General features: G+C 39.0%; 1 protein-coding gene across 10 annotated transcripts in view; it reads right to left on the reverse strand.

Moving 5' to 3' along the window:
• The window catches only part of PTPRM (protein tyrosine phosphatase receptor type M), an 826718-nt gene that overhangs the window by 483182 nt on the left and 330995 nt on the right, over nucleotides 1-12541 (reverse strand). For all 10 annotated transcript variants that reach the window (XM_031003686.3, XM_031003684.3, XM_063699394.1 and 7 more), the window contains one exon: nucleotides 4445-4523. In XM_031003686.3, coding sequence (XP_030859546.1) covers nucleotides 4445-4523 — 79 coding nt within the window. The remainder of the gene's footprint in view (nucleotides 1-4444; nucleotides 4524-12541) is intronic.

Consider the following 12541-nt stretch of genomic DNA (forward strand, 5'->3'; position numbering starts at 1 on the left):
GGGCCACATATAGCGCGACTGCATTTAAATGAATATGGAGAACAAGCAAATCTACAGGAACAACAAGTAAATTAATGGTTGCCTAGGGCTAGGAGTGGTGGCCAGAGTAAGTCGGGAGAATAGGGTCTAGAGGCAAGGAACCTAAGGCTGAATCATGCTGACTTCCTAGAACTAAATCAAAAGGAAAATCCCAACTTTCCACACCCAAGTGACAAAAGGACCAGAGACTACTTCCTTTGCACACTGCCTCCCCCAACTTTTTCTGGGTGGCAGATGAAAAATTGAAAGTACCTCTGATTGGTCCCCTCCTGCAACCAGTCAGGCTGGTCTTGGGCTAAGTTTTCATTTTATAGGAGTATAACTTTGTAACTTCACTTCAGTCTCTGATTGGTCACTTTCTGCAACCAATCAGATGTTTGCAGAGGGTGTAACTTTGTATCTTCACTTCAGCCTCTGACTGGTCCCCTCCCACAACCAATCAGACTGACCATCGGCCACTACTTCACTTACACAGGGTGTACACCAAGTAACCAATGGGAAACCTCTAGAGGGTATTTTAAACCCCAGAAAATTCAGTCATGGGGATCTTGAGCCACTTGCTCGGGCAGCTCCCACCCTGTGGAGTGTATTTCTCATTTTCAATAAATCTCTGCTTTTGTTGCTTCATTCTTTCCTTGCTTTGTTTGTGCGTTTTGTCCAATTCTTTGTTCAAAACACCAAGAACCTGGACACCCTCCACCAGTAACAAGAGAAAATAAAGAATGACTACTAATGGGTAGTGGGTCTTTTGGGGGATGCTGAAGATATTTTAAATTTGACTATGGTCGTGGGTACATACTCTGTGAATAAACTAAAAACTACTGAATTGCACACTTTAAACATGGATAAATTATGTGAGTGATATGTCAATAAATCTATTAAAATTACATATGGCTTTTAAGACATAAAAATACATTATCAGCACCAGAAGGTAATAAGAGAAATACCCATATATGCACAGCTCATAATGTATTTAAGAACAGGAAACAACATTAGGAAGCTATTGTAATAAAATGCTTCTTTTCTTACCAGGATTATTGAACCAAATTCCAAATACATTTTTAGTGTGCATACCAAATGCAAAAATTATCTGTTTATTAGAAGTGGTCATATGCTAGAGAGCTGCTGATTCTGCACAGTCATCTCCATATTTCAGGCTGATCTTGCATCTTATTGTCACTAAAGTCAATTTTATGAGCAACTATATACTTGTATCAGAATATCTAATATTAAAAAATGTTGTAATGCTTACTCATAAACCTATATGAATCCAAACAAGAGCCTTTACAGTGGAGCAAATGAGATTCAGCAATTTTGCAGCCATTTGGAAAGCATAGTTTTAGATATAAAATATTAATGCTCCTTTAGGATTTAAATTTAATGAACATCAAAATTTCAAAATAATTCATTATTATGAAATCCTGATAAGAAAGCTCATAAAATATTACCTGTAAAGCTTTCATTTTAAGAACAAACTATTGCCTTCTTTAAAATCTTTATTTGCATGCTTCCCCCATTAACTTAGAGATTCAGGAAAAAATAAGCTAAGGAAGAGCTATCATCAAAACCATTTAAGGCTTCCAGTTCACAACGCTGTTGTACCATACAACACCTTGGTACAGAGCCTGTTTTGCAATTCTGTGCCCTCACAGCAGTTCCCAAAGCCAATTAGGTATTAGCACAGGTATTCTCCAAAGGAGAGAAGATAAACACCATTTCTATGGCTACAGAAAGCTATCTCCTATGGGAAGAACAAAATTGCTTGAGACATGTTTTAGGAAGGCACTGATAAGCATGAAGTCTTTAGGTCTTTGCTGCACACAATGACTAAAATCCAGTAAAATAGAAGGCGCTACGCTTCAGGAGCTATTATGCTGGCTAGTGGCCAGATGTGGAAGATGGAGCCCAGGATATGTAATAGAAAGCCATGTGCAACCTTGACTGCAGCCACCACACCTGCACCCAGTACATCTGCCTTGCCGTGAGCTCTGCTCTAAGAAACAGGGAGGCAGACTATGTCATTAGAGTGCTCAGCACTTAGTAGGCATGCAATTACAGCTCTTATGTTTTTAACCTCCTAGTAAGAAGTGAATCAGAGTCCATGAACTTTGTGCATATTAGAAGATCTCATGGCACTTTTCTAGCTGGAGGCTATTACTCTGAGGATCTGGCTGAGTTCCAGCTCAGGTAATTGCATTCTGCTTCCTAAATTTACCCTGCTGTTTCAATTAGGTACAGCCTTGATGGTTTTCCTGTCTTTTCATGAAATGGGAGGGGATAGGGAATCTTCTTGAACTCCCCAGTTTTGCTGACAACAGAAGAAAAGACAAATGCAACATGACACAAAAGTAACATCTGCCTTTGTAATGAACGAATGATTGCTTTATGTTAACTTCAATGTTTGGCAAGCTTCAAAGCACCAAATAAAGATATCAGAGAGAGCAAAACCCCTTTAGATGGAATTAAAGCACCTGTGTCATGATACATTCATCAGGTAACAACCACACAGGTCTTCTCTATAAAACTTAACAAAGAGGGTCCTGGTGGTCTATTCAAATCCATGCAATAAAAAGCTGAGCCACTCCTGCAAATATTTCCATTTTTATTATTGTAGATATAACCATTCTTTCATAATTTTGCATAGGGTCATCAGGAAAGACCCATGAAATGTATGAACTAGCCAGTTTCTCTTTAATGCCAGAGATCTTAAAAATAAAGCAGGTTATCATCCCTCAGATGGCCAAAAATTTGAAGTCTGGTAATATCAATTTTGAACAAAGATACAGGGAAAATAAAGCTACCATGCATTGCTGGTGGGAATATAAACTGGTTCAGACACTTCATAGCATTTTGGCAGCATCCAATAAAACTAAGAACGTCTCTGCACTACATCCCAGAAATTCAGCCTCTAAGAACACACTCCACTGAGGCTCTCAACACTGCACCAGTAGGCACATCCATAATGCTCACTGCAGCAATATTTAATAGAGAAAAACTGCGGGGAAACACTAAATGTTCATAAAATACTAGAAAAATAGAATGTAGTAAATCCGTATGATAGAATACCATGGATTGACCTAAAATATCTAACACTTAAGTTAAAAAAAAAAAGAACACAGAGAAATTTGTATGGCTGGAAACCATTCATTAGCATTTATAAAAGGCAATCCTTACTTTTTTGCTTTTATAAACCCTTGGGGATTATGGGAAACAGCACACACATGCGCACACACACATTTGCAGTGTTCAGTTGCTCAGCACTATATGTTTCTCAGTAAAAGTTGAGGCCCAGCTCCCTTGACAGAGTGGGGAAAGCCAACAACTCACTTTCCTAGTCACACCAATTGCCAGGCATGAATGAGTGCGTGATCTAGCTCGCTCACCCTGACTATCCCCCTCAGGGCTTTGCACCTAAGGCCAAAGATGCCAAGGCCCAAATCAGCGCAGAATGTCTAGGCAAGGGTCATCTTCCAAGGGTAAGGTGCACAGAGACACAGCGCCAGCTCCCCTTGTCCTCGCAGCTGGCTCCCCTGCCATAGTGGTTGCTGTGGCTGCTTGCGTAGCCTCACTTTGGGGGCCTGCTCATCATCTGAGTCTAGATCACTAGCGTTCTCAGGAATACCACTGCCCTCCAATTCTCTATCAATAGGATGCCTTTTCTGCTTCAAGCAGCTACAGTCTGTTGCTGTGTGCAGACTAGAAACCATAACAGGTGCAACAACCAGCTCACCACTGTGGTGGCCCCTGGGGGACAGGGTTTGGGGAGAAACAGATCTAGCAATCTGTACTATTTTATTTAAGGAAAAAGGTTCACATACAAATATGACAAACTGTTAGTTGTTCATAGTAGATATTTTAAAAATTGTATGTTTATCACCTATTGTACTTTTTTAAAGTATTAATTTTTAAAAGATGAAGAGCAGGCCATTTCTGGGGTCCCCAGGTTGTTTAGGTAGGTGTCTTTTATTTGACAGATCCCAGGCCTGTTTGGAGCTATATCATCTGAAACCATGTGATAAATACTAAGGAACTGTGCCAAAAACATACTGGACTTATAAACAAAATGCACAGATTCTCAATATTTAACTTTGTGCTACTACTGAAAAGCGAATTCTAAAGACCACGGCAACAAATAAACAGGTTCTTTGCAAAGATGTCTGAGCATGCCAAAGAATTCCTTGATTCCCCATTCCTGAACCAAATTTTAAAAGACTTATACAAACCATGGCATTTACACTAAGTACATGCTTTTGGATTTCTGGGCTGGCAAACCAACAATACAGGCCTGTCAGGGAACTGTCTTGGCAAGATGACCTCTTCACAGGTTTTCATCCCCTCTCTTCATTCATAATGTAAACATGCCCCCAATGATGTACCCGAATATTTACAAATAAAGACAACTTACTACATGGATGTCCTAACACCTTCACCTCATCGATAGCGAGATAGCCTTGATGTCCAGAAGTTATCACTTCAAAAATCACCTGGAAAATTAAGAAAGATTTACATTATTTATTCATTTTGTCTTACTTTTACCAAGTATCTCCTATATATAAGACACATAATTTTGTTTATTCTTTCACCAATTCTTTCATTCACGTACGTAACATCTGCTAGTCAATGTTCCAGGTTCTAGACTACAAAGATAGGCAAGACCCCACCCCAGTCTTCAGGGAGGTCAATAGGTAGTGAATGCGTTAGACAGAACCCCAACTTAGAAAACCCATAGTGAAAGGACACTTCCTGGGGTTGCGGGGGATGACACATACACTGTAGGAAAAGCAAGGAAGCTCACAGGATAGTGAGTTGGCACAGACGGCAACTTGTTGGTGGGTAAGCTGCTGGGGTGGGAGATGGGGACACCAAGATAGAAGAGGCTTTGGGGTTACCTCTCCAACAGTTTCAGCAGATAGAAAGGATTCCCCACCCAAAGCCAGAGTTGAGCTTGTGAGAGATCCTGAACATGAAACAAAGTCTAAAGAAGACTTTTAAGGTTGCACTGTATGTTAAACCCACTGCCATACACACGTTTGGATTGTGGTTGTTTTCCCTCAAGAGACAACGTTAAGATTCAGATTGCTTTAGGCGATCTAAACCTTTTCTGAAGGTTCTGAAAGTAACTCTCTGACCACACTGGACCATGTGGGGTAGTAAGATTTACACAAGTGAAAAAAAATACAGTAAGTGTAATGAAAGAAGAGTGCAGTGTACTATAAGAATATACACATGGAGGACCTCCCATGAGGAGGTGAAATCTGTGCCAATAGCTACAGGATGAGAAGGAGCTAACAGTGTGAAGAGGACCAGGCTCAGTCCTGGGCACATATGAAGGCCCTGAGGTGGTCGTGACCATGGCCTTCAAGGGGAGAACTGCGACCTACCGCCACAAAGGTCAGCTGCGGCCAGGCTGCAGAAGACTCCACTTTAGGACAGAGACACCAGGAAAGATAGCCTATTAATAATGCAGTGAAGAGACTATGCTAACTGAAAATCAGACAATAAAGCTATGAATCAAGAGGAAAATAATATAAAAATGTCCACAGTGGCAAAATCAAGAGGGCGTTAGCTCCTCCTTGATAATTGGAGAAGCAAGACAAGAGGAAAAGGCCACATGCCTGGAGGTTCTAATGGTGGAGCCACTTCAGAGAAATTAAGGCAAAAAAGAAAGAACCAGGGCTGGGCGCGGTAGCTCAGGCCTATAATCCCAGCACTTTGGGAGGCCGAGGCGGGCAGATCACCTGAGGTCAGGAGTTTGAGACTAGCCTGGCCAATATGGTGAAACCCCAACTCTACTAAAAATACAAAAATTAGGTGGACGTGGTGGCATACGCCTGTAATCCCAGCTACTCAGGAGGCTGACACAGGAGAATCGCTTGAATCTGGGAGGCGGAGGTTGCAGTGAGCCGAGATTGTGCCATTGCACTCCAGCCTGGGCAACAAGAGCAAAACTCAGTCTCAAAAAAATAAAAAATAAATAAAAAAAAGGAAAGAAAGAAAGAACCAGTAAAAGGGTTATCAATTTTCTTAATCTGATTAATTGACTAAAAGTGTCAGTTGTCAGGCTATCATTTAAAAGATCCACATGAATGTTATTTTGACCTCCATTTACACACAGAATGAAACTATCTCACCGGGGAACCATGACTCATGATGGTAAGTCTTAAAATACAACCTAACCATTGCACTCTTGGAGATTCATCCTAGAGAAATGCAAACTTTCATTCATATAAAAATCTGCGCACATCATATTTACAGAAGCTTTATACATAATAGCCAAACAACAGAAACAGCCCAGATGTCCTTCAACTGGTAAATAATACACTGTGGTCCATCCACAGTATTAAATACTACTCAGCAATAAAAAGGAGCAAATTAATGATGTACCTAACAACTTGGGTGAACTTCCCGATAACTATGGTGAGTGAAAAACACCACTCCCCGAAGATCATGTACTCTATGATTCCATTTATGTAACATTTTGTAATGTTAAGATTCTAGAAATGGAGGACAAATTAGTGGTTGCCAGGGGTAGGAATGGAGGAAGATGAGACAGGAGGGAGATGGGTTTGCTTACAAAAGGACATCACCACCACTCCTTGTGTTGGTGGAATTGTTTAGCATCTTCACTGTGGTGGGAGACACACAAGCCTATTCAGGTAACAAAGTTGTATGGAACAAATTGTACATATTTGTACAATTGTACAGAACGCAATTGTACTACAGTGTTGTAAAATGTTAGCATTCTGGGAAACGGCATAACATGTACTCAAGAATATCTTTTTTCTTACTACTGCATGTGACTCTACAATGATTTCCATAAAAATTTCAATTTATAAAAGTAATTATAAGTTAACATTTAGTAAGCACATATGTTACACACACTAGGAAGATATCATTCCATTATCTCATTAGTTCATACAAAAAATCAAGAATTTCATGTTTCAAAAAAAATGAAATCTTTAGATACAAAGTAATTGTCCGTAAATGCAACGAGTCTATCGTAGATGCAATCTTTAAACTCAATTTTTCTGATTCCAAATAGGATGTTTTCACTTCTACACATTGCTCAAACAAAAACTTTGATCCTAGGCCTGCATTATTTTGTGTATGTGATGGATGTGAAACTGGAGAAAGCAATCAGCAGAGCCCAGAGTGGAAAAGCTCAAGAGTACAGGGACAGAAGACATCCCAGAAACTCTTGCTAGACTAGATGACACTGTGCCACAACACTATTACAATAACATATAACACAGGGGAGAGGAAAGGCACAACAGAAAACCAGAAATGAAATAAAACTTCATCCTGTTCGTAAGTTTAATAAACAGTTTCCACTGACAATACAAGAGAAAGGAAGATATGCACGGATATTCCTGCAATGGGACCCTGCTAATTTATCTGTCTACTACTAAAGTCTATAGGAAGACAACTGAGAGTACAAAAGGAAAACGAATATTGAGAGCAAGTAAAGGAAAAAGCATTCCTGAGGCCCTCAAAACAGGTCCCCTGAATAACAGTCACATCCTGCCTCCCAGGAAACAGCTACAGTTGGCACTGCAGGAACCTGCAAGCTGCTGATACAATGGCTACTGCAGGGACAGCTGAGGGGTGGCTGCTGATGCTACCACTACAAGCTACCCAAGAGCATGGGTGCTGTGGTTAGAAAAATGCATTTTGAAAACCAAACGCAGAAATGTTCATCAGACCTTCCTTCATCCCACCTGCCATCCTCTCTTCCTTCTGCTCTCTTATTCATCCATGCATTCATTCATTCAATGAACTCAAGGCTCTACTGAGTGCCACCTCTCTGCCAGGCACTGTGATAAGCACTTGGAATATATCACGGATAGAACAGCTGAAGAAATCTTTCCTCATCAAAACTATCTTTCATATTGAAATTTTATTTTGCTTTATCAACTACAATGTCTGAAGCTTCTACTAAAAATGGAATTATCCTTATTCTTTGAAGAGAATGCATTACCTTTTAGAACATAGTGTACATGTGAGACGTGCTCGTGTGGATCTACTTTTAAGTTGATCTGTATGTGTAAATTTAATCCATAGTGTTTTGTTTAAAGCTATACAGGGTCATACCCCTACCAAAGCAAAGGAGAGTACAAAAAAAAAAAAAAAAAAAAAGGCAGAGAAGATCTGAGACCTGGAAGAGCCACCTAGACTTCTCTAGATCTGTTTTTTCATCCATCGCGTCAAAGAATGGATGACTCGGAAGTTTTACGCTAAGAAATTCTGAGCCTTTTAGTCCAAATATTTATAAAATATCTACCGCATGCTTTGGAAGATCTAAGCAATGCAGACAGTTTTATAAAATGTAAGCTTTAGTTAGGGAAAAAACAAGAAACATGAATGATGAAAGAATAGAACAAGATAGCAATGGCCAAATGACAGATTCAATAAACACAGCTCATAGCAATGGGATCCTTTCCTGACGCAGAACCATGACTCCTCCCCTCCAAACAAGCCAGGAAACCTGTGCTAAAGCCACACAACCCCCAGAGCAGAGCTTCAGCCTGCTAGTATCAACTCATGGATTTCCCAGCAACTATCTGCCTTCATCCCTGTGGACTAGAGGCAAAGAGAGTCTCAGAAACAAGCCAATTCGCCCCATATTTCCCAGCAAGATGACTTGTCAGCAATGCCACAAAAAAGAATTAAAGACAAGCTTCTATCTGCAATTTTATTTGCTCCCCTCAGTCTTCCAACTAGAATATCAAGAGGCAAAGAAGGACAGCATCTGATTACAAATATGTTTCCTGCCCCCTCTGAGTTTAATTAGAAACTTTAAAAAGTAAACTTCTCAAACTCGGCAGGTTCCAGCACTGACTTAAAGCTAATTGCAGAGTCAAGAAGAGAAAAACAATCTTTGTTGGTATGTTTATGTGTGCATGCCTACCCATACATACATACATACAAAATTAATACATAATATATAAACAAAAGTTTCTTATGTCATACATTTGTGTCACAAGTTTGAAGCAATAACTTCTATGTTTATTAAAACCATTTTCTAATTCTTTCTTAGAAACTTGTTAAGGGACTTATGAGTACAAGTTTTATTAGCTGCTTCATCAAGTTTACAATTTAGTATGCAACTGTTTCAATACATACTACAATTATAAAGTAGGTATGAGCTGTACTGGAGAGTTTCCTATTGTGAAATAAATATGACTAAATGAAGCTATCTGAATTTAGATGCCATACAGTAGTCTGAGATTACCTATTTTAAACACCCAACCATTGAGAGATTTCCCTTTGTTTTTTTTCTAACAAACAAGAGGATTAAAACACGCAGCTCAGGCCGGGCGCAGGGGTTCATGCCTGTAATCCCAGCACTTTGGGAGGCCAAGGTGGGTGGATCACAAGGTCAAGGGATCGAGCCCATCCTGGCCAACATGGTGAAACCCGTCTCTACTAAAAATACAAAAATTAGCCGGGCGTGTTGGCGGGCGCCTGTAGTCCCAGCTACTCGGGAGCCTGAGGCAAGAGAATCACTTGAACTCGGGAGGCAGAGGTTGTAGTGAGCCAAGATTGTGCCACTGCACTGCAGCCTGGCAACAGAGTAAGACTCCGTATCAAAAAAGAAAAAAAAAAAAAACCATGCAGCTCAAAGCATGAGGGTCATCTTAAACAAGTTTCTTATAAACAGATTTTGGAATTCTGTTCAAGGTTCCACTGTTGTGAACTCTGGCTATCTGGCAAATTTTCCATTATGTATACCTCTCTAGCCAGTGCCCTTATAAGGCTTCAAAAGCAAAAATAATCTTTTTTCTCTTTTTGTCAAATAAGGAACTACTCTAATGAAAAGTACAGGTATTGTTTTAGTGAAGTATACCAAGTGTGTGCAGAACCCAGTGGGACTCATAGCAGTGTTTGAAAATGCCAGCATCCGGGTCGAAAAAGATTGAGGTCAGAGGAAAGAGTAACATGAGAATACCAACAGTACCATTGGAAAAGGAAAAAAGAAACGTGTAAGAAATTGATTTGGGGATGTGCCATGTTCATTTTTATGAAACAGAACAAAATATATTGAAAATATTCTATATTAGAAGGTTTGAATTTCTTATGGAGCCATGTACCAAGTTTTTCTTCAAAAAGAATAATTTAGTAATTCAAAAAAAACTATTTATTTGTATACTTCCATGTTCCAGGTATCCTCTGCATATGTTATCTAATTTTCCCCTGTCAATTATGTGAGGTAGGTCATATTAGCTCCCTTTCAGGGATAAGATGACTTAGAAAGGTTAAGTAATTTTTCTGAGTCCACACAACTAGTTACAGATTTGGGTCTAATCCTAGATCTATTTTGCTTCCAAGTCTGGACTCTTTTCATGTTGCCAAACTGCCTAACTAGCAAGTATGAGAGACTATATGTATATAGAATACCTTTACATACATATATATATATACACACACACACACACACACACACACACACACCTTTTAATGTATAGATACACAGGTTCTAAAATTTTTACATCCAGATTTATAAGAAATATAGCAATTGGGAAGACTGATACGGCATAGTTTTGACAGCAACATGTTTAATACAAGAGTTGGCAAACTACAGCCCATGGCCAAATCTGTCCCACCACCTGTTTTTATATCGCTCACAAGCTAAAGATGGTTTTTATAGTTTTCACTGGTAGGAGAAAACAGAAAGAAGAATATTTTGTGATACAAGAGAATTATATGAAATTCAGATTTCAATGTCCATGAATAAAGTTTTATTGGAACAAAGCCACGTTTATTCATTTACATCTTGGCTATGGCTGCTTTCATACAACAGCAGCAGAGTTGAGTAGCTGCCACAGACAGCGTTTGGACTGTAAAGCCTGAAATATTTACTATCTAGCCTCCTGTTTTTAGAGAAAACTTTCCTGCTTGGCTCACCAATGCACCATCAATACTCTGATTAACAAGAAAGCACATGTCAAAAGCAATACTTTATCACAGCCAAATACAATATGCCTTGCGCTCCATGGGGGAGCCTCACATTCCAGCAATGAGAAGAAGACCCTGTCCCTGGCTTGACTTGTTTTCAATTATATTACATGTGTGGTTTTCTAAATACCCACTTAAGTTTGTAATATCATTATCAAATTTTAAAAATACATATTTGCAATATGCCAAAACAAAGCCAGAAAAATTAATTACTTCATAGGCCTCAAAATATCAGAAAAATTAAAAATAAAATAAAATAAAACCTAACTCATTTAGAAGTCAAAAATCTTCTATAAAGACACTGAACTACTGAGAATTAATAACACTTTAATATTAAAACCTACCCTAAGATCTCATTTTATACCATCTTCTTTGGTGTTAGCTAAATTTGGACTAAATGGTTTTTGTTTGTTGTTTTTACTGAAACAAACATTTTTAGGAAAAATGTTTTTGCCCTTTAACCCAATCTAAATTGTGATTATTTTAAAAGTTGTGGGTCTGACAGAATCACAGAGTCACCTTATCTTATTATGAAATAATTTTGTCACAACACAGAACTTAGTTTTGTATCACTTTTTTTGGACTTGGCTTGACAGAAAATACAGTCAATCCTCATTATTCAAGGCTCATATTTGTGAATTTGCTACTCCCTAAAATTTATTTGTAACCCCCAAAAATCAATACTTGCAAAGCTTTCATGGTATCTGCGGACATGCACAGAGCAGCAAAAAATGTGACTTGCTCAACACACATGTTCCTAGCTGAAGTCAGGCAGGGCAATGTTCTGTCGCCTTGTTTCAGCTCTGATACTATAAAAGAGTATCCTTATCGTGGTCTAGTTAGTGCCATGCTTTTCCATTTTTGTGCTTCTTTTTGGTAACGTTGCTTTTTAAAATGAACCCAAGTACAGTGCTTCAGGGCTGTCTAGTGCTCCTGAGAGTGCAAGGACGCTAAGATGAGCCTTAAGGAAAAAATACACATGTTAGAAGCGCTCCAGTCAGCATGAGTTACAGTGCTACTGGCCTTTGCCATAGGTTCAAAGTTAATGAATCAACAATATAAATTACATACGGCATCTGGTATTGATCAGTAGACAAAAACATTACAAAAACATTGTGACCAAAGGCTCACAGGAACCTAACCCCATATTTCCTATAGAAGTAGTTCAGTATTCACTAATTCAGTGTTCTCTGTAATTTTACAGAACATAACTGCTGCAAATAATCGAGAATCAACTCTATTCATGTGATGTGGTTCACTCTGAGTCTCCATTTCACTGTTTTGCTGATAACGCCCAGATATTTGCAGCCCTGGGATGTAAGAAAATGTAGAATAGAGAGAATCAATATTCATTCAGTCTCAACTAATAACATTTCAGGAGACAAGATGTTGTATCCCTATAGCCTTTGGAGACTGTGGGAAAAGCCATTTGCTTTTAGAGAGGAAACAACTGGTTAAACCAGTTGTTTAAACTGACTATTGCTCTGATTTGCTCATGAAAATCCATCCTGGATGCTGGCCTCTGAGAGGTTTGACATCAGGCTAT

The sequence above is a fragment of the Gorilla gorilla genome, chromosome 17 (genome assembly GCF_029281585.2).
Source record: "Gorilla gorilla gorilla isolate KB3781 chromosome 17, NHGRI_mGorGor1-v2.1_pri, whole genome shotgun sequence".
NCBI lineage: Eukaryota > Metazoa > Chordata > Mammalia > Primates > Hominidae > Gorilla > Gorilla gorilla.